Source organism: Typopeltis vanoorti, chromosome 24 (assembly GCF_054136105.1).
Source record: "Typopeltis vanoorti isolate ZY-2024b chromosome 24, IOZ_Tvanoo_1.0, whole genome shotgun sequence".
NCBI classification, from domain to species: domain Eukaryota; kingdom Metazoa; phylum Arthropoda; class Arachnida; order Uropygi; family Thelyphonidae; genus Typopeltis; species Typopeltis vanoorti.
The window spans coordinates 69,373,828-69,397,777 of record NC_143572.1 but is presented as its reverse complement, the minus strand read 5'-3'; the positions used below and the strand labels follow the sequence as shown (position 1 = coordinate 69,397,777).

At 36.3% G+C, this 23,950-nt stretch overlaps 1 protein-coding gene across 2 annotated transcripts in view; it reads left to right on the top strand.

The window, feature by feature from the left end:
- Nucleotides 1–23,950, top strand: part of LOC150093389 (uncharacterized) — a 176,315-nt gene that overhangs the window by 90,404 nt on the left and 61,961 nt on the right. For both annotated transcript variants that reach the window (XM_090413565.1, XM_090413566.1), the window contains exons 10-11: nt 5,456–5,724; nt 16,021–16,185. In XM_090413565.1, the coding sequence (XP_090269691.1) occupies nt 5,456–5,724; nt 16,021–16,185 (434 nt within the window). The remainder of the gene's footprint in view (nt 1–5,455; nt 5,725–16,020; nt 16,186–23,950) is intronic.

Here is a 23,950-nt window from a genome sequence, read left to right as displayed (position 1 = left end):
TTGGAACAATCTTCTCCCATACTGTGTTCACCAATGAATACACCATCCAGTTTCAAGAAATTTGTCAAGAGATGCCTTCTTTACACATTAATTTACAAATTAGTAGCCAAACCAAGGTCTAAGAAAACAGTTTTAGTTATAAAAGTGTATTATTATGAAAAGATTAAAATGAAGATTCACTAAGATGCTTAATTTGCTTCTTTTTGTGGAGTTTTGTATTTTGATTGATCAGATTAAGTCAGAACACTGAAATTCTGTTTGATTTCAATATAGTAATCAGCATTTGGCTGCATCAGTGAGTGAATTATATTGAAATATAGCCACTGCCACTTTGAAAGGTTGTTTTAAATTATCTTTAAGTAAGCATATCCTTCTGATAGATTAATATCAGCTTCTATATACATTTGGCTTTGAAATAATGTTAGATCTTTAATATCCACTATTTCTATATAATTTATGTTGCCAAAATTAAGACATATGGCTCTTTCTTTATTTCTTATGAAATATACGATTCTCTGACATTCGATTGCTTTAGTATTGAATGGGATTTTTTTGCTCTCTTAAGGTTTCTGCCTACTCTCCAAAAAGAATGTTAGGCCTGTGCATTCTATGAGCTTTTCTGCTACCTTTCTGAGCAAAGGCTTGGTTTTAGTAGCAGTACTTGCCTCTCACTGTGCTGGTTGAGGTTCAGATTGGTGATTGGGTGGAGCACAGAGATCCAGTTTTGGAGCTACTTGAAGAGTGACCTTTCAGATCATTGTGAGTTTTTGGAATTGGCAATTTGAACAAATTGAATTGCCCGGTCCCTTAGGATAACTAACCAGTTTAAAACAGCTGTCAGTCCAGTGAAACCTTTATCAAACGCACTAATAAAAGGCAAATATACAGATGCTTGGGCAATGGTTGTGTTGTTCTTTTAAGTAGTGCAAGCTAAGGCAATTCCTATGCAAAGGATTGTATTCTCATAAGCTCTCTGGTCAAAATTACAAAACTTTCATAGTTACTACTTACATTTGGCTTTGAAATAATGTTGGATCTTTAATATACATTATTTTTATATAATTTACATCACTGAAATGAAACCATGAGACTTTGTTGCTGATGTTATAGGCATGATACATATGCTAACCAAAGTTTGACAGTTATATGCTGAAACACCACTAGTTACCACTACTGATATAGAGACTAAATCAGTTTCAAACTTGGTGATTAAACCAAGTAAAAGAAAATGTTGGTTTGGCTGGTTAATAATTCTTTTCCATTAATGAAGTTAAAGGCAAACTGTTCTGCACTGAAATCAGAAATTTTAAATCTTGAATTGTCCCTTCTAAGCAAAAAAAAACAACGTTTTTAACAGTTTTTAAAGCAGTCATTACTGATAGCCATTTCAGTGTTTATTACTACTTTAAGCTATTAGCTGTTAACACGTTAGGTTACAATTGGTAACTGTCAGGTTCTCAAGGTTAGACAATTCCCCCTCCCCCTTCATCTAAAAACACAATTCTTATGATTAGAAATTTGTGTATCTTAAGCTCACCATATAGATTGTGTTATTCTATTTTAGTTAGTAGATGGATTTCACTCAATGGTATGAGACCTCAACCCTGCCTATTGGAAGCCTAAAGTAGCTTCAAAAAATTCCATGTTTGGTCCTCTCTAGAGCAAGGTGTTTGGATAATCTTAAAGAGCTGTACGTTGAAACTGTTGCGAAACACATTGTGGGGAAGGCTGTTCCAGAGGTAGATTGAATAAATGAAGAAGAGGAGAAGCAGATTCAACAAGTTGGCAGTTGTACTGTAAAGGGGGTGTTGGACAGTTCTTGTTTTAACAGGCCTAACAACAAGTGGAGGAATGATGTTTGCCAATTAACTAGAGCAGTGTCCATGGAAGTATCTGTAGAAGAGACACAGTGTGAAACACTGCATCTGTGAGATAGAGGTTGAAGTGAGCCTGTGTGAGAGAGAGGGATCATCTATGAGCATCAAGAGTGCTATTGTTGACAAAGTTATGAATAGAAGGAGTGATTGAGAATAGGTCATTTATGTATAAGAGAAAGAGGATAGGTGAGAGAATGGAGCACTCCAGCATTGGTGGCAAAGCTCAAAGAGATGGTGCTATCCACCATGACATGCAGTACACAACTAAGAGCTGGCTGTCCAGTTATAGAGGGTGACAGGTAGACCAAAGGAAGGCAGTTGGAAAAGCATGCCTTGATGCCAAACATGATCGAAGCCTTGGAAATGTTAAGGGCAACAACATGTTTCTCCAAACCTTAACGGTTTAGATTGATGCATGTGTCCAGTGGTGAGCGATGTAGACTAAGATATCAGTTGTGGATCAGAACTGTGGAATCTTCTTCTCCTCTTCATTAGTAATCCCATAGGATTACTAATGAAGTAATCCTATGGCATTAGTAATCCCATAGGATTACTGCAATGACTGCAGTAATCCTATGGGGTATGCTTTCCACAAGTGTACAATACCAATTGATGGAAATTTTGAACCATTCTTCCTGTAGGCATGTAATGAGGTCCTGGACTGTTGTGGAGCAGATGTCTCTTGATTTCACCTGATGCTCCAGTTCATCCCACAGATGTTCAATAGGGTTAAGATCAGGGCTCTAAGGATGCCAGTCAAGTGTGGTAATGTTCATATCAACAAACTACACAGTTACAGCAACTGTATGACATTGTGCGTCCTATCGAAAGAGACAGGATGCACAATTATTAGCGCCTTTTGGTCCCTTGGCTTTTGCAAGGGACCAGAAGGTGCAGCTACCATTTGGCATCCTGTCACAACACCTCTTTCAAACTCAATCAGTTCCCTTCTTGCAGCCATTTCACCTGGACACTGGCACTTTGGAGCATCATATTCCTCCAGTTTATACTAGCTACAAATGCGACTCGTCATGGCATGATGCACGTTTCCCATGGGCAATGTCCGTTGACTTCTTTCCAAGCAGTGTATGTTAGTTTTCATCAGATGGAATAGGTGTCAGCTAAGTATAGAGGATTAAAGAGACAATAGAGGACAGGTTTTAGCTCTGGAGCACAACATTTGAGTAGCGAGAAGAGTAGAGATGCCATCAGAACAAGACAACTTTGTAGTTCAGGTTGTCCAATATTCTCCTTATGTCTTTGTGCTGAAAGACCACAGAAGGCATACAGTGCTCTATGCAGGAGTTAGAGGAAAAGTGTTGCTAGGAAGTAAGCTTTTTCTTGAGGTGCTGTAACAGTGGCTCTATTTGGATGGGTGAATGGTGGAAGCACAGATGAGCAGAAGTTGTGCCTAATGGCGTTTGCAAGGGACCAGAAGGCGCAGCTACCATTTGGACAAAGACGCATTTTCTGCTACTGGCCTTCGTGAAGTTGGATTTGCTGATAGTTGATTTACGTTTATTGCATGCTTCCGTATAGGCTGAGTATGAAGTTGGATTCTTGACGTAAGCTACCTGTGGTAAGGTGAATATTTTTCTTCGACTACTTTCATACATTTTTTATGTTGAACCAAGGCTTGGAAAGTAGATGTGAATTTTTAATGGAATGATGGATGAATGGCTTCATGCCACTGTGGATGATTTCTGCTTGTTTAGTGTGCAGTTGTCTGGATCAGAAGAGCAGAAGCAGTAGACATGCTATGGAAAGAAGAGTAGTAGTTTTGGAGATCATCCCACTGTAGTGCCACAGTGGGATGATCAATAATGGGCATGGTCAGTTCTGTGTGACTGGGAACTTGCACAAGATTGTGGTCTGAGTTGCCAAGAGGAAAGTAACCTCTACTTTGTGTTTGGAAAGAGAACTAGTTTCAAAAAAAAATATTAAGGATATTGAGAAAGTGGAGGGGATTATCTGAAATTTGGGTGGGTAGCTGCATAATTTGTATTAGATCATTGCTTATAGAAAAAATTTCTGCATCATGTCCAGCTTGAAGTTTTGGAGAAGGAGAGCCAGTTGAAATTGTGGACATTCAGGTCACCCAGGACTATGACTTTCCTGTTTGGATAGCTGGATTATAGATGGTTGAGTTTCATGTGTGTGTGTGTGTGTGTGTGTGTGTGTGTGTGTCTGTGTGTGCAGTATAATGTATAATAGGTTTACTGTTTTGCATGGACTGGATTCTCATTGATAATAAAAATTTAGGCTACATCTTGGTATTCTTTTCAAGTATAGGCTGTGTATTTTATGACTCTTTGTAATGTCCATGGTAACTCAGGACATTATACCTAAGTATTGTGATAAATAATTTTACAGTGATAGATGTGATTTCGCATCTAGAATTTAATGGTCAATTAACCTAAATTAATGTACAGTCAATTTTCATATAGGAAACACTATATTGAACTAATTCACTTCTTGCAGATAGGTTTATACATTGTTTACTCATAACTATTAATTTTTCAGGAAATAATGTATACTAAAGTATTAATTATAAAAGACTTTAATACTTTCATATATTTTGACAATGTTACATTGTTGAAATATATCGGGGATCACAAAAAACAATGTATGTGCATGCAGGCACTAATACTGGACAAATGAGGGTGAAGAGAGGCAACAGAAATTGGCCCTCAAGTTCTGAACAGTGCCCCCTAGTGGGCTAAATTGGTTTTGGAAAGTTTTTCAGGACTGAGGCAGATTCAGTGAATAGTCGTTTGTATTTATATTTGATGTGGCGTAATAGTGGCCTCCTTCCAGCATATCCTGTAGTGGGTGTCCAAAGCATGGTCAGCAAGTCCTGAGTGGTTGTGTTGGTAGAATTAGATGTAGTTCTTTTGTTCAGATATTCTGATAATTCTGACAACCAATATCAGAATATCTGAATATATCTGGTTCCACCAATACAGAAACTCGACTTGCTGACCATGCTTTTGGACACCCACCACATGATATGCTGGAAGATGGCCACTCTATTACACTGCACCAAATACAAATATGAAAGACTATTCCTTGAATCTGCCTGAGCCCTGAAAAACTTTCCAAACCTCATCAAATTTGGGAAGCAAGCATACATTCTAAGATTGTCAGTTCAAAGGCCAAGCCTACCCAATTTAGTCCACTAGGGGCATCATTTAGGACTCTAGGCCTGATCTGTTGCCTTTCTTCTGCCTCATTTGGCCTGTGTTAGTGCCTGCATGCACATATATGTCATTGTTTTTTGTGATCCCTGATGATGGAAATGTAACATTACTGAAATATAGGAAAGTATTCATTAAAGTCTTTTATAATTAATATTTTATTATATGTTGTTAATTCCTGAAAAATTAATAATTAGAACTAATTCACTATTAAGAACTATTGAAAAATCCCAGGTAATGCTGTGTCAAGGAAATAATTCTTATTGAATTGTTTAACTACAAAGTAATTAAATCAAACTATACATCATAAAGTATAATGTACCTTATCGTGTAAGTAGTGCTACTGTAGAGTTTATAATTTCTGTCCTTCTACTATTCCAGAAAAATCAAACTCTACAAGGATTCTTTCAAAAAGGTGGATCAAAATCAGCTACTATTCATAGGCAAAAATCTTACCGCACAAAATTTCGTGCAGCATCTAATATCGATACCAGTAATACATCTTTTATTAAGCCAGCCGTTTCCCCTTCACATATTAAAAAGAAAGAAAAGATGAGGGAAGAAGAAATTCGCAAGAAAATTCAAGAAAAAGAAGAAGCTGTTAGGAAGCGAAATAAAATACTTGAACAGAAAACATTGGAGCATAAAAGGTTGGTTGAATATTTTATTTCAGTCCTGGGCAGCTTCCATTATTTGATAAATTTCCTTCAGACAGAAAATTAAAGGTATCAGTTCTTTTGATAAATGCTTGGATTTGTCTAATTTCAGAGTGCAGTGAAACTAGACAAACTCCCCTCTCTCTCTCTCTCTCTCTCTCTCTCATTAGTAATAATAACTAATTTTTCTCTCTCTAAATTCCTTCTTATAGATCCTCAAGCCAATATTACTTTGTTATCTGTTAAACATAAGCATTACTTTTTCTTTTCTTTATGACAGTTCCACTGCAGAGCTTGTAAATCTAGAGCATTGGTAGCATGAATGGGGTAAGGGTTGAATGAATTAGGAACTGTGCTGCAGATACTAGATGTGGTCTTTTTTTTCCCCTTCCAATCCACCAGTAAAATAGGCAGTGGGCTAACATTCAGTAGTGAAAACAATCTACCACTTAAGGAATTTCTCAAACATTTTCCACAGTAAGATTTCAAAATCCACAACATGATGGCTCCAAAACAGATGGATAGATGACTACTTTGCAGCTACAAATGAGAATGGGTGGCAATTTATGATTTGGCTAACCAAATTGTATTTTGTCATCAAATTCCTTACATGTACCCTGAAGAGATGTACAAGGTAAATGAGAGTATTGTGATAATTTTACATTATTACTAATTATCTCATTGACAGTTTCTTCTGAATTAGTGTCTTATTTGTCAGGACTCCAGCAATATCAATTCTTATATTTTGGTTTTCCTCTGGGTCTTTTTCCTGCTTCTTGCATCAAATACCTTTCCTCTTCTATTCTGTTTAAGTGACCATACCACCTGAGAGAGGAGAATGTGTAGATGGATGTCAGGAGAAGTATGAAAGATAACAATGTGATGGGTAAGGTAGTCAACATTGTTGCCCAGGTATGATGATGATGAAAAGGTAAGTGAAGATTGTGAATGTATGAGGAGAAAGGAGTTCATGTGTGAATGTATGAAATAAATTTGAGGAACAGATGAAGCTGTATCAAATAGGTGGATTACATTTGAACAGATTTGGTGTGAGTCAGCTTGAAAAGCTGTTGCTGCAAGAGAAAGTAATTACTGAAGTGAATGGAAGATCTGAGGAAGCAAGAAGTGCTGTGGATTTAAATAAATTATAATACTGGAATAAATTCACATAAAATATTATTTTATTAGTATAATTTTCGTCTAAGTATCAAAGGCATCTTCAGTACATGTAAAAAAGCTAATCAAACAATAACTGACAATTCCAAAAGACAATGACAATTCTTACATTACCTGAGTAGCTAATGTAAGATAACTAAAAAAGGTCACTAAAATTTTCCTAACTTATTAGGAAATTTAGTGACCTTAAAACACACACAAACATACACACAATGAAATAAAGTTAGTGCAAAATTTTTAAATCAGCTAATCTTTCCTATCTTCCAGAAAGAGGGATAGATGTGGACCATTGGATATGTTTAAGTTAGGAGAGCGAAGTAAAGTTTCACATGTTTCTTTATAAAGCTGTTCTGTGAGGAACCGACTTTTGTGAATGACTTTTCTTGTTCCATTGAACTCTGTCTAGTGTTGATAGCATGCTCTGCAAGTCCAGACTTCAGGTTCAAGGTACTGAATATAAGATTTGTGTTCTTCTAGCCAAATAAAAGCAGATCTTCCTGTTTAACCAAAATAAAATAACCCACAAGAGAAGGAATCTGGTAGACACCTGGATAATTTTTTTAAATACATTATTTGTCAGTATAGTGCAAATGCGTGGTAGAAAAATGGTAGTAAAGACCACCTTATCTGGTGATTTTAATTTGCATGATTTTGTACAGTGCCGCGTGTGTGAGAAGAGAAGTATTCATCACAAAAATTAAAGGATATATGGAAGGAAATTGAAACTGAAGAGCGAGCATGTATTAAACGTTTCAAAAGTGAGTACCAGTTAAATAATGAGAATAAAGCAAATGTTAGCAGAGTGGACATTATTGATGATAGAATAGAAAATGTCAGAATGAATGTTGAACATGTGGAATGATACAGGAGAATGAAATAAAGAAATAGTAGGCTTGAATGTTATCCTTCACAGGACAAAGTGTGAAATTGAAAAGTTGCAGAAGCAGCAAGAGATTAGCAGGGCTGAGAGGAGAAAGAAACAGATTGTTCAAAGCAAAAATCGAGACCATGTGAACAAACAAGGAAATTATCAGGGGAGTACTTAATGAAAGTACTTAATAAAATCTTGTTTCCCTATTGGAAAAATTAATGATATTAATCATGCCATTTAGATGCAAAAAGGTAAGGTGAAAGAATTAATTCTCTTGGTTGGCAATGATAATCTGAGAGGCGAGAAGTATTCATTCTATAAAGGAGATTATAAAGGAGTTGTTAGCTAAAGAAAAAATGAAGAGTGAGAAGGTGAAGATTGTAAGTCTTCTGCCTTGATAGGTGAAATGAGGAAGAGGAGGGCATGATAACCATTGAATCAATGCATAGGTTGTGTAGAAAGAATGATGTAGGATTTGTGAATCTGTGGTCTGTTTCATGTATAATGCTGGTGCAGCTAAATGTTTTTAGTTTTAGGTATCTACAGAGAGCTTTGTTAACTGAGCACACTGAAGTGCAAAATGAGGAAAACTGCAATAGGGTGGATGCAGTTGAGTGTATGTGTGGGAAAGCACCCATGAGACGAGTGAATGTGAGAATGGCAAAGTGTGGAATCTAGTCTCTCAAGCAGATATATTGAATAGGGTTCTCAGTTCAGGAAGTAAGGGTGATTGAGGTCCTAAAGGGATGCTATAGTTTCTATATACTAATGCCAGAAGTATCAGGAACAAGAGTGTGGAGTTTTTGGCATTGGTTAGTGCAAACTTGCCAAAAGTTAGTGAGACTTGGCTAACAGCAGATGATGTAGTTACAGGGGTAGAATGTGAATGGTTTTGTATTTTCAGAGAAGATGGGGGGACTACTGCTGATGATAGCAGATGAATTACAGCTAAAAAGAATACAAGAATAGGTGGGAGGATAGCTGTTAATTTGAAGCAGTCTGGTGTAAGATCGAAGCAAGTAAGACGAAATATACAGTTGGTTGTTGCTGTAGGTCTGGGGTGCCAGCGATGATCTAGAATACTTGCATTGGCAAGTTAGTACAATGAGTACAGCCTGAGTTAATCACTCATGATTATTATGGGGGACTTCAACTATGGAGATATAGGCTGCAAGGAAGAAAGATCACATTGCATGAAGGAAATGGAATTTATACACCTACTAAGAGATAATTACTTGAGGTAGCATATGATGTGGGGGGCTTTGGGTGCGAGAGTATTGATTCTGGTCATAGGATCAGAATAGCAGCTATCCATAACCAAGGTGACCATGTTACCTCCAATTAGCAAATGTGACCATGGAGTCTTGACTTGATAGATTGTAAAACATGAGGAATATTCTTTCAAGAAGGGGTATATATGGAATTGCAAGGCAGGTGATTGTGACAAGCTTAGGAGAAGCTTGAATCCATGTCATGTCATAATCCTGCAAAGGAAGGATGTTAGTAATGCATGGGAGATAGCTAAGGGGCATCTAGGGAAAGCAATATACCTAAGGTAAGAAGGGTTAATCCAGTAGGAGTTAGAAGGATGAGTGATATCATTAAACAGAAAGGCAAAATCAGATTACAAGAAAAAACTAGCCAAGCAGGCCAAATGAAATCCCAAAGAGAAGAACATTATGTGGCAAGTGCTGATGGTTATGAGGTGACAGAAGCAGAAAAAATAGTTCATTTACTGAGTGACCACTTTGGAAGGCTATATCATCCAAGTGAGGTTACTGTTGTGACATATGTGACAGATAATAATGTGAAAACAAAGGTAGATGCACTGGACGTTCTTAGGATATTGCAGAATCACAACGCAAACAGAGCTGTGGGATTAGATAGGATATCAGCTTGGGTTTTGTGAGAATGTGCAAGAGAACTGGCAATGCCTCCGACTAGGCTCTTTACTTCCCTCGCATAAGGAAGGTTCTAAGACTGCAGTAGCAAATTGTAGACAAATCACTATCTTAGGAATAGTGGTAAAAGTACTGAAAAAATTGGCTAAAAAGAGAATTCAAGAATGGCTGAATAAGAATATGATACTGTATGAGGGGCAACATGGCTTTGTTAAGAGTTGGTCATGCCTTAATAATTTACTAATTTTTTATAATAGTGACATCTGAATTGGATAAAGAAAATGACAGTCAGGAGCACATTAATACTTGAGATAGAAAAAAGTCACCAAAAACCTGAAATATGGAAAGATAGCTAGATTTGACCTCTACACACCCCCATGAGGGTACATATCAGGAATTTGATGATGAGCTAGAGTAGATGGAGTAGATGATATTTGATCAGACATGTTCAAATGTGGAGATATAAAAGGAGACAACAAATGGATATATTAGAAGGGAAGATAAGAAGAAGAGGGGGATCCAAATATACATTATTAGAAGATGTACTTAGATTAACCAATTGAGATTATCATCATCATCATCAAATTCCTGTATTGTACCCTCAAGGGTACAATACAGGAATTTGTACCTGTATTGTACCATCAAGCCTTTGATGGCTTTTTCTACTTCAAGTATGGATATGTATTCCTGACTGCATGCCTGGTCAGTGTTTTTTATCACTATGCTGTCATCACTGCTTGTTTCATTTAGCAGTTTTTCAAAGTAATTACTCCATACTTCAAGGATATCTTTTTCTCCTGTTTTCATGTCACCATTATCATCTCTAACTCCTTTTACAGCACTCTTTCCTCCATTCCTAAGCTTCTTCAACAACCTCCAGAATATTTTAGCACCTTCTTGATATTTATTTTCTATATTCTTGCCAAAGTCCTCTCATGACTTTTGTTTAGCTAGTTTTACACACTGTTTAGCTTTCTTACATTTGTCTCTGTATTCTGTAAGAGTAAAAGCTGACTTATTTTCCTTCACTGCTTCTTTAACTTCCTGTGTCCATCAGGGAGTTCTGATTTTTTTATCCTTGCACACAACTTCACCACATGCCTCTCTGGCAGAATCAATCAATGTTTTCTTCAGAGTTTGCCACTGAATCTCCAAGGTTTGATTCCTGTTCTCAAACTCTTTCATTTTCTTTTCAATAATCTTTCTGTATTTTAGTCTACAGTTCACATCTGAGAGCTGCTCAACTTTTATTCGCTTTAAAACTTTCTTACATGTTATTCTTTTCAATATGAAATTCAATTTTATCCTGCTCAAGACTAAATAGTGATCACTTCCAATTTCAAATCCTCTGTACACTCTGGTGTCCTGCACCAGGGAGAAGACATCACTATCAACAATAACATAGTCAATGAGACTTTTCTTATTCCTAGCCTTTTCTCTCCATGTGAATTTGTGCACATTTTTATGTTGGAACATGGTGTTAGTAATAACCAGTCCATGTCCTGAGCAGAAATCCAACAGATATTTGCCATTATTATTAGCTTTGCTCTTTTCTCCAAATTTTCCCAAAATATTTTTGTATGTCTCGCAATCATTTCCTACTCTGCTATTTAGATCCCCAACAAGGACCAACTTTTCCTTTTTCATTGTGTCAGTTGCTTTTTCTAGAGCGTCAAAAAATTCCTCCACTTCTACCTTAGTAGAACCTTCTGTGGGACCATAGGCACAAATAAGTCTCATTGTCCAGTTCCCCATTCTCATATTTGCCCACATTACTCTACTTGAGACTGACTGCCATTCAAGAAGATTAGCCTCGTATTTTGTGTTGAATACTGGCTACTCCTTCTTTTCCTTGCTTGTCATTGCCTGAATATAACATTTTGTATTTATTACTTAGAAAGATCTCACCAGTTTTGGTCTTTTTTGTTTCAGTCACCCCTATTATGTCGATCTGGTACTTATCTAATTCCTCAGCTGGCTCCATTTCTTTGCCATTCAGGTTTCTTACGTTGATAGTACCGATCTTTAACTCTGGTGATGTTGAGTTGGGGTTTGTTTTCAGATTTGTTCCAGTAGCTGACTTTTCGCTGTTCGCCCTGGTTCCCTGGCGAAAACAACGGGGGCCTTGTTTAACCAAGCGATGCCCCAGCCGGCATGAAATTTTGTCATGTTGTACAATCAATTGAGATTATAAACTATTAAAAAGAAAATCCTGAAATAGGGAGATCCGAAAGAAAACACTCAAGATAGTGACAGGAAATTAGAACATCTCTTAGATGATTGTGGGTTCACTATTGAGAATGCAGTTGATTTTCCATATTATTACTGGCTGTTTTCATAGGGTTTTCTCTAAATTATTGAGACTATAACCATGTTAGAAATAATTATTTTAATTTCCCGACATTTCGACCTTCATATTATTTGATCATTTGGAGTACACACGTGTGTGTGTGTGTATAATCCAGAGAACAAATTCATATTGAATTTGTTCTCTGGATTACTTACTGTCCTCATGTTAGAGGTTTAATGGAATATTAACAGCACTGAGAAAGGATTAAAACTAATTTTAATACTTCCAATATTTTATCTCTGTCACAGAGACATCTTCGGGGATTACAAAAACTTTTTGTAACAACACACACAAATACAATACAAAGTGAAACTAAAGTCCTATCTAGATGGTGTGCCCTCTATGGGCATTTGCAGGTGGTCTGGGATATAAAGAGGGATCTCTGATAATTAAAGATTCCCAAATTTTGGGAAGTTTAATGCAACCGTATTTGTTTAAATTAGGTTGATTCCTAAGTGCAGATGCAGATTCAAAGAATAGTCTTTCTTTTTTGAATTTACTATGGTAGTGCATGGTAGTTTTTTTCCAGGAGATCCTGTGGGATGTATCCAAAACATGGTATGCAAGGCCAGACTGACCATAATCGTGTTTGCAGATGTAAGAACTGTGTTCTTCTAACCGGATGGATGCTGACCTGCCTGTTTGTCCGAAGTAGGCAAGTTTACAGGAACAAGGTACTCTATATACACCAGGCACTGAAAGAGGAGGGAGCTGGTCTTTAGTGGAGCGAATAAGGATAGCAAGTTTACGGTGGGACTTAAAAGCTGTATGGAGGTTGTACTTTTTTAATCATCTAGCTATTTTTTCTGAAGTATACCACAGATGTAAGAAATGGTGATGGCATTTCTGAAATCCTTCTGAAGAGATGGTCGGGGAATGGGGAAGGACTTGATTATTTTTTTAATTCTGTAGTCATTATAGCCACTAGAAAGGAAGGTGTTGTGTATGTGTTTGAGTTCGGTTGAAAGGGCAGTTTTACTGGAACAAAGATTGTGGGGCCTTATTGGGCAGAGTTTTAATAATACCATATTGCTGGGAGGGGTGGTGGTGGGAGAGTTTGTGAATGTATCTGCCTGTATGAGTAGGTTTTCTATATACAGAGAAAGAAAGGTTAACATTAGGAAGGCATGTTACTAAGGTGTCTAGGAAGGGTAAACTATTGTTATTTTCCTTTCCATCGTAAACTGGATTCTTGGATGTAGACTATTGAGGTGACTGAGGAAGGAATCTAATGTGTCTGGGCCATGAGGCCAAATAGAGAACACGTCATCTACATATCTTAGCCAGATAGAAGGTTTCAAAGGGGAAGAGTCAATGGCTCGTTTTTCAAAATTTTCCATGTAATAATTGGCAAGAGGGGGGGACCCATGGCAGTTCCCTCTATCTATCTGTAGATTTATTTATTTTTTCTTCTGTAGAACAAAATCTACAGACAGATAGATGGCCTTGGACCAGATAGTGAAAACATTGTCAACATATCTAAACCAGACTTTGGGTTCTAAAGTAAAGGAATCTAGAGCAGGTTTGCTCAAAAACTTCCATATAAGTTAGCAATTGAGGGGGGGATAACGATGAGTCCATTGCTGTGCCTTCTTTTTGTAGGTTGAAAGTGTTTTGCCACACAAAATAGCCAGAACGTAGTACATGTGCAAAGAGTGCTGTGATATTGTGTGGGAATTTGTCCTTTAAAAGAAGAATTTGTCATTGATTAGAACATTAGTGAAAATGGCAGAGATATCAAAACTGACTAATAAATCACTTATTTCCAGTGAGATGTCTTTAATTTTGTTTACAAAGTGTTGTGTGTTTTTAACATAGGAGGGGGAATGACCTACCAATTCCTTGAGTGTTGACGCTAGTTTCTTGGCTAGATGATGATAATTGGGGCTGTCAATACCTTCAACTATCGGTTGAAGTGGTACGTTCTGTTTCTGAGTCTTGGGTAAACTATTAATTCTCAGGGAACGAGTCTAGTGCAGAAGTAATTTTTTAATTGTATCTTTGGACCAAGATGTAACTGATTTAAGTAATTTTTTTTTTGTTTTTTAATCCATTAGTTGGGTTGTAGTTAACAAGATGATAGGTGCTATTGTCTGAGACTAATTGATTCATTTTTTTTTCTTTCTAAGTTGTTTGGTTTAAAATAAAAGTGTCATTGCCTTTATCAGCTCTAGTGATTACTATGTCCTGATTTGATTTTAAAGATTTCACAGCTGCCAATTCAGATTTGGTTAGATTGCTAGTTATTGTTTACGTATTATTTAAAATGTTCAAGGTTTCAAATTGTATTTTATCAGCTATGGTGGTTGAGAGAAATCTTAAGCTTCTTTCAATATTATTATTATTATTATTACATGACATCTCCAGGGGACCCAGTGGCTCATCGAGGGAGGGCACCTACTCTACAGCTCTGTCTCCACCACTTATAATCTGACAACTACAACAAACTGCAACTACCATCATCATCATCATCAATGCCATCTACTGCCCATCACCACTAGTATTTTCTCAATCACAAACATCCATGCCCATGGCAGCATTCGAACCCGCAGCCTTTTGGCTGGAGAGCAGATACACTAACCACTCGGCCAACCTGGCTGATAACTAACTAATTTGTTAGTAGTCCTGGGTGCCACAGCAAAGTTTAAGCCTTTACTAAGTAGCGAGAGGTCACCATTGTTCAGGACATGGTTAGAAAGGTTAATCACATGACTGTTCACTGAAATTGAGCAGTGATGAACAGTTTGTAGCTCCTGTTATCAGTTAATTCTGGTTAGTTGTTGTTAGCCTCTCTTTTTAGTAGTTGGCTGTTATTGCTTTATCACTGGTTTGTGGTTGCTGTTTTCATTCAATTCAGTTGATACTTCTTATGTTGATGGAAACATTTTCATTTCTGCTAATTGAGTTTGAATTTGTTTCCAGCAGTTGAACTGTTTGCCCTTTGTTTTGTAATTTTTATTTATTTGTGTGGGGTTCCCACCATTCCTTACTGCCCTTAGGACTGGTTGAGCCTTCCTAATGAGGGATTAAGTATGCATTTTTGACTGTAGCCTGTATGTTCACAGGGTCGGTTTGCCTGCTTGCAGGATGAAAAATCCCAGATAAACTAGTGGGAAAACCCTGTTGCCCAAGACCGGTTAACTTGGCTATGGCTGAGGAAGATCCTCGAGCTCCTCATATTGTCGACTGGAATCGAACCTAGGACACTCCTTCCTCAGGCATATGGTTGTGAAGCCACTAGGCTAACCACACGGACTGTTCTGTAATAAAAGCAGGGGATGGGGAGGAGAACTTTTTTTAACTGAACTGTTTAATGCCCAACTGGTATAATACATCATTGCATAATTTCATTATGTTGTACCATCATGTTGTTTAAGCTAGTACAATATGTGTACTAGCTTGTCTGTCATTATTTGTTCAGTATATGGGTGAATACTTAATAATGGGATATATTACCAGATGCTGAGGTTTGGATCAGATGCTTTGGTTGGTTCTCTGCATTTCTTGAAGGCTCTGTAATGTGTGTGTGTGTGGGGGGGGGGAGATGTATCCCTAAGTTATCCACCTAAATAGCAGTAGAACTGTTTTCTTTGGTTTTACTGCAAAAATAAATTATTCCAGTGGAAAATTTGTTTGTCTTTCCTAAATGTTTGTACATTAATTAACAGCATAGAGCACAGAGTTGCATTCCACAGAAGTATGAAACACTATCTTAAATTACTTGTATTTAGCAGTGAATATTTTTTTATTTTAATGTCTGTAGCAACCTAACCTGCAAAAGGTGGGGGGGGGGGTATTATTAAAAAAAAAAGCAGTATTTTCCCCATCCATTCAATGAAATCTATATGGTGAAATTTAGATGAGTATGCATTTATAAGTGAGCTTGACAATGACATTTCATAATGAATTGCACCATCCTTTTATTATCATTATTTTTTTTAATGCTTAGGTACTCGTTTATTAGGGACTGAACTATTTTTTTCTCTTCCAAGGAAAAGAGAAGAAAGAATGCAGCGGGTTGTTGAAACCCGTCGACAGTTGGAACGTGAAAAGACTGATCGAAAGAAATTGTTAGAACAATGTAAAGATGAAAGAATGGCTCAAAAGGAACAAGAGCGTCAGCGTTTAAGGGAGGAAAGGTTGCAAAAACGATTATGGTATGCATCTTACATTGACTTATTTGAAAGTCACATCTAAATGAGCTAGTATATAGTAATTTTGATCAATGCTTGATAATCAAAAGTAGAGTTCTTTTAACCCTTGACATATCTCCATGTATGACATTACAAACATTTATACTGTATAAAACAAGAACTCAGTATTTATGCATTCGCAGCATCCCGTTTTGGCAAAATACATTACCTAGCAGTCGATAACATTCCCAGCAGGAACTATTAAAACACTGGTTCATCGGGCCCACTCCTTTTGTTCTTCAGACGATCTTTTACAGAAAGAACTACAATATATAACTTCTTCCTTTCTTTCTAATGGTTATAAGAATTGCTTCATTAAAAGAACTTTGAGTAGTTTTAATATGTCTTCCTCTTCAAACACAGAAGAAATAACATGCATTTCTATCCCTTATGTACAAGGCATCAGTGAACGTATAGCAAATCTTTTAAAACCACTGAATATTTTTGTTGCCTTTTGACCGTTTAGAAAAATCTCCACCTTTCTCACTTCTCCTAAGGACAAGCTTCCACATCTTAATCATCCAGGTGTCTACCAGATTCCGTGCTCTTGTGGATTATCTTATTTCGGACAAACTGGAAGATCCGCCTCTATTCGGCTAGAAGAACACCAATCTTATATTGAATACTTTAAACCTGAAAAGTCTGGACTTGCAGAACATGCCATCTTCCCTAGACTTAGAGTTCATTGGAGAAAGACAAGAGTTCTTCACAAAAGTCGGTTCCTCATGGAACGCCTTTATAAAGAAACATGTGAAACTCTGCTTCATTCTCCTAGCTTAAACAGATCCGAGGGCTTACGTCTGTCCCCTTTATGGGAGATAGTACTTTACAAATCAGCTAATCTTTCCTAACTTTTTATTGTATTTTTTTTTTATTTTTTTAGGAAATTTATTGACCTTTTTAGTTATCTTACACCAGCTACTTAGGTGCTGCTTTTTGGAATTGTCAGTTATTGTTTAATTTGAGCTTAATATGTACTGAAGATGCCTGTGACACACAGGTGAAAATTATACTATTAAATAATCTTTGTACGTGAGTTTTTTCCGTTATTAATTTTGTATCGATATGTCTATTCACGGTATACCTATTTTAAAACTTACTAACATCCCAGTAAGCCACAAACACATCTTTGTTAAGGTGTACAGATAGTTAAAAGAAAAATGAGTTCTAATCTCAAACGCTAATATTTTTAGTTATATATAGTAGATACACACTATAATAAACAACGTCATTATCATTTGATATGTCCTCTCAAAGGGTGTAGAGAATAGTATGACAGTTCCATATTGTTCAGTTTACATTATTAATGATCTCGCCAGCAATTTTCTCCAAATTAGTCTACTACGCAGCACTCCAGTATTGTCAAATCTTACATTTCTGTCTTCCTCTGTGTCTTTTTCCTGCCATCTTGGCATAAAACATCTGTTTTTCTAACCTTTCTTCTCCCATTCTAAGTGACTATAGCCTTATATTAGCTCTTCTCATGCAATCTTGAATGCTAAAAAGGGAAGGGATAACTGGGAGATCTTCGCATAACCTTTAAGGAATGCAGAGAGCTGATTAGGGTTTCTGACACATGTTCAATTCCCACCTTCATGTGATGTGTCCTGCTGGATAATGAAAGAACAAGGATGGTCTGGCAATTGAGACTTTGCTGACCAAATTATATTTCTGTATTGGCTTAAACAAACACAATGGAACAACATAGTAAATGTCACTATAATGAAATGACACACAAATAGCAAATTCATGATAAAACAATTTCACAATAAAACTTAAGATACCTGGAAGTTTATGATCATTCTTTCTTCTTTTTTTTTTAATCATTTGCTTCAACAGAAACTATCAGGTCGAGCAGTTAAGAGCTCTCCCCTTCTTTCTTCATGAACACTGTTCTTTTGAAGTTTCTAGTTTATATGGTCTCTTCTTTTCCCATGGTCTTTTCCCCCCTCAGTTTTTTTTTCATGTTTTTCTTGGTATTCTGTCTATATTTATTCTCATTACATATCCAAACCACTTCAAGTAAGAGTTCATAAGTGTTTCCTTAACACTTTTTAGTATCAAAACAGTCCTAATGTCTCACATCTTGTTCTGTCTTTTCTACCCCTCCCCTCAAAGCTTTCATTTCCATGTATTCTATTTTATCTCTGTTTGTTAATATATGTTAATATCTGTATAAGACAAAATGGACAAAAAATAACCTGTGCTAATCAAAAGCTTACATTTCAGTGGGACCTCACTGTCCCAAAGCAAAATACTTACTGTTAAAAAAAGCTTTAGCCTACTGAAATCCACTTTGATTTAAATATGCATTACTAGAAGGTATACTTCCCAAATACTTTGTCTTTATTGCTCTTCAATATTTGTCCATTAAGTCTAACATTCTTGTACATTTTCTCTGATTTAAAACTATATATTTATGCTTCTTGTTGTTATTATGTAACCTATAGTTCTGTGTCAGAGTGTTCCACTTGTCTGCTTTCTTTTGTAGCTCTTCTTTCAAGTATTTCAATTATTCCATCCTGTGGAACAGAATACTTTGATAGAGATACTTTGCACGTAGGATTAAGTAAGTTTATATATTGAGTTTATATGAAGCCAAGTTACTTGGCTTTATATAAAATTGAATAGCCTAAGAATAATGAGCAGGATCTCTAGACATATTCAGTGAAGTTAACAGTTTGTTCAAGTTATAGAATATGTATGTAATTGTAAAAAAAATTATAAATTCTTGTAATATAGCCTGGTTGTCCAAGTAGATAGCATACTGATCCAACAGGCTCTGAATTTGAATCTCACTGTGACATGGTGTTTGAAGGCCTTTAAATCGTACATGTTTTATTGCCATTGTGAGATCACCAACTTGCTTCCTGGAGGTCTGAAGTGGCTTGAAAAAGATCCACATTTGTTCTTAGAGTATGGAAACTGGATTATGTAATCCTGAACTGTCTACTGTACACAATGTGTGATAGGTTTATAACGTTTTTGTACGTGGAATTCACAATTCTTTTTTTAATACAAAATGTATGTATGTTGCTCTTTTCATCATCAATTTCTTGATATGTACTCCCAAGGGCTGTTCAGGTTACTAAGCACTACATGATTAAGTTTACATTATTATTAATATCTTATTAACAATTTTCCTCCAATCACTTGTGAGCACTCCAGTATTGTCATATCTAACATATTGCTTCTAAGGCATTCTGACTGAATCAATCCACCTAGACCTTGGTCTTCTTCTGGTTCTCTTTCCTAGCATCTTAGCATCAAATACTCGTTTTGCTAACTTTTCTTCACCCATTCTATTTAAGTGACCATACTGCATTGGATTAGCTCTGTTGACACATTCTTGAATGCTAATGATGTCAAGTTCCTTTCTAATAGCTTAATTTTTAATATGATTCTGCCACTGGTTCAATCCCCTAATTTTTTGCAGAACCCTCATATCTGTGGTCTCTAGTCTTTGATCAAGTGCTTTATATTTAACCCAACTCTCAGATCCATAACTTAAAACTGGTTTAAACGCTGTCTTGTATACTACTAATTTGGTGTTTTGGCTAATTTCTCTCTTATTCCATATAAATTTATTCAGCTGGCTACCCACCATACCAGCTTGCTTATTCTGTTGTCTATTTCCAGATTTAACCAACCAACTTCACTTAAAAAAACTGTACCTCATCATCAAATTCCTGCCATGTATCCTCAAGGAGTATACAGGATATGATAGTACTACATGAAAATTTTACATCATTACTAACTCCTATCTACAATTTTCTTCCAAATCCGTCCGTTACCTGTCAAGATTCCAACATGATCAGATCTGATATTATTATCTTCTAAGGCATTTTTTACCATATCAATCCACCTGTATCTTGGTCTTCCTCTGAGTCTTTTTCCTGCCAGCTTGGAAGAGAACACTTGTTTTGCTAACCTTTCCTCTCCCATTTTGCTTAAGTGACCATACCACCTGAAATTAGCTCTGCTAACACATTCCTGGATGCTGACAGTTCTTTCCTAATATCCTCGTTTTTAATATGATACTGCCATTGATGCCATCTGTTCATGAACCTAATCTTCTATCTGCAGTATCTAGTCTTTGGTCAAGTGTTTTACTTCTGACCCAGCTTTCAGATCCATCAGTTTAAATTGGTTTGAACACTGTCTTATATACAGCTAATTTAGTGTTTTGAGTAATTTCTCTCTTATTCCATATAAATTTATTCAGTTGACTTCCTACCATACCACTTTTGTGAATTCTGTTGTTTATTTCCATATTTAGTTTATTTTCTTCACTAAAAATCATGCCTAAGGTTCTCCATTCATAATGCAGATTGATATTTTCAATGCTTCTGCCTGTTTTCATTTTCTTTGTCTTTTGTTATTGCTAACCTTCATACCATATCTATTACAACAGTTATTCAATTTAGTCAGAATCTTGCAGACTTGTAGCAGATTTATTTAGAAGTATAACATCGTTTGCATAAAGCAAAGAGCTGAGATTAACATCTCCAATTTTGATATCAGGTTTAATACCGCTTTCCTTCATAATGTGATCCATACGTTATCCTCCCCTCTGAATAACAGAGCAGATAATGTACATCCTTATCTGACAACGGATTTAACATTAAACCATCTTCTTATACTTCCTTTAATTCCAACCGCTGACTTACAACTCAACAACAGTTATATGTACAGTACAATTCAGAACAGTACAGTTATATGGTGTCAACCCATTGACACCATATAACTGTACTGTTCTGAATTGCTTTGCTCTTGGCACCTTGTCATATGCCTTTTCCATATCCACAGATCTTTGTTATATTCCCATGATTTCTCAAGTATTTGTTGTAAAGTGAAAATCTGATCCTAACAGCCTCTATTTAGGCCTGAATCCAGCTAGTTCTTCACCAAGCTTCTCTTCCACAATCCTTTTCAACCGTTTCTCATACCAGGAACACTCATTAGAGAAATACCTCTGTAATTCTCACATTCAGTTTTATTTCCCTTTTTATATATCGGTATTACGAGAGCTCTACTTCAATCATCCAGAATTCTTCCCTCTGTCCAGGCCTTCTGAATTATGCAGTCCTTATAGTCCTTATAAGGACTGGCTTAAAGGGACAAAGCAAGAATGCCTTTTCATCTTCCCTGTTATCTGTAGAGGACAGTGTAGGGATAAGGTGTTATTGAGCTATTAAAGCTCTGATCATGGCAGGAGGGTAACAGCAATAGCCAAGCCTCAGTTAGAAATTCATTGGCTACAGCATTACCCTCCAAGGGTATTAATCACTGCATCTCACGGTCGATTAGCGCTCTCCCTCTTAACTGAACTATGTAATGCAGCACTGTAATACTTTTATACTTGAACATTTCTGGTCGAATATCATCTACCCCGGCTGCCTTTCCAAATTTCAAGCCTTTGATGGCTTTTTCTACTTCATCAATTTTTCGAAGTAATTACTCCATACTTCAAGGATATTTTTTTCTCCAGTTTTCATGTCACCTTTATCATCTTTAATCCCTTTTTTTCACTCTTTCCTCCATTTCTAAGCTGCTTCAACAACCTCAAAATTATCTTACCACCTTCTTGATATTTATTTTCTATATTATTGCCAAAGTCCTTTCATGAGTTTTGTTTAGTTAGTTTTACACAGTGTTTAGCTTTCTTACGTTTGTCTCTGTATTCTCTAAGAACACAAGCTGACTTATTTGCCAAGAACTTTTGATATGCTTTCTTCTTTTCCTTCACTGCCTCTTTAACTTCCTGTGTCCACATGGAGTTTTGATTTTTCTATCCTTGCAGACAACCTCACCACATGCCTCTCTGGCTGAATCAATCAGGGTTTTCTTCGAGGCTTGCCACTGAATCTCCAAGGTTTGGTCCATGTGCTCAAACTCTTTAATTTTTTCTTTTGTCTGCTAAAATGTCATGATAAGCCAACTACTCCCTAAACACTCATGATATCTTCCATATAAGTGACCCTTTAAATATACTGTAGATGATGATTCTTGTCCTCTAGATCAGCGCTTCCCAATCTGTGGGCCACTTTCCCCTTGGGGACCGTAAGTTTTGTTGAGGGGGGCCATGAAATAATGAAAACAAATTTAAAATGTTTTAAAACTAAGTAGATTTTTTTAATCTTAAAAGAAACGTATTTAATTTTTATTATTTTTTTTTGTGCTTTTTTATATTTTAATGGAAAAAATCACACATTGGTGTTGGTTCACAAATTTTGCCTCAGCGATTAATGAATATTAGTAAATATATGCGTATTCATATAAGTTTCATTTCAAAGGTATTGAAAGAAACACAAAAAAGATTACAAATGCAAAATCTTGAATATAAATTGTATTGAAAAAAATACAATAAATATTATAATATGTCTATATTACGATTTTTTTTTTTTTTTTTTTGAAGGAGGCCATGAAATATTTTAATTTTTCCAAAGGGGGCCTTGGCATCCATAAGTTTGGGAAGCACTGCTCTAGACAGTTCAGATTACAACCTAGTGTGTCGATTTTTTTTTTTTTTTTTCCTTATCACTGGACACCTCACATCTTTATGTTGTCTAGCATTATAAGAATGTTGATAGGATAATTTTTTTGATTTCTGTGTTACGTTCTTCATTCTGTAGTTGAAACATTTGCAGTGAATATATTGCCGAACTATTTCCTATAGATATGGATGCATTCCTTAATTTCCCAGTCCACTTTAAATCCTCATCCCATATCTAAGCCCTGAGTTTACCAAGTAGCATGTTTATGCTCCTGAAGAGAAGAATCAAATATAAATGGAGACCCAAAAGCAAACTTTTTTTTGGTTGTGGAGCTGTCACAATGGTGGCATTACTTGTGGAACAAACAGCTTTATCATAACTGGCTGTCACTGAAATCTCCACATTTCTTCTCTAATTATAGTAGAGCTTGAATTAATTGCTAGTAAATTATCATCATCTCCAAATGGCAAGCTTTGTTTCTGTTCTTTCCAAGTCATTGGGTGTAACTTTTGTCCAGCTCTGCTTTCACTTGGATGGTTCAAGTGTTATCAGGGTGAATTTAGTGTTAACAGTTTTAAAAAATTAAGCTGAAAGCTTCTTTTCCTCAGCTGCCTGCTTTCGGTACTAATATATTATAGATTGACCAGCACCTTATACAAACTTAGATTTTATTATCATAAATTATCTCATCATTTCATCATCATCAAATTCCAGCCATGTACCCTCAAGGAATGTACAGGATATGATAGTACTACATGAAAAATTTACATTGTTGCTAACTTCCTATCTACAATTTTCCTCCAGATCAGTCTGTTACTTGTCAAGACTCCAATATTATCAGATTTTATATTTCTGTCCTCTAAGGCACTTTGTACCGTATCAATCCACCTATATCTTGGTCTTCCTCTGGGTCGTTTTCCTGCCAACCTGGCAAAGAACACTTGTTTTGCCAATCTTTCTTCGCCCATTCTGTTTAAATGACCATACCACCTGAGATTAGCTCTGCTAACGCATTCCTGGATGCTGACAATGTCAAGTTCTTTCCTAATATCCTTGTTTTCAATATGATATTGCCATTGATGCCATCTGTTCACCCCTCTAATCTTTCTCAGGATTCTCATATCTGTGTCTTTGGTCAAGACTTCTGACCCAGCTCTCAGATCCATAAGTTAAAACTGGTTTGAACACTGTCTTGTGTACAGCTAATTTAGTGTTCTGACTAATTTCTCTCT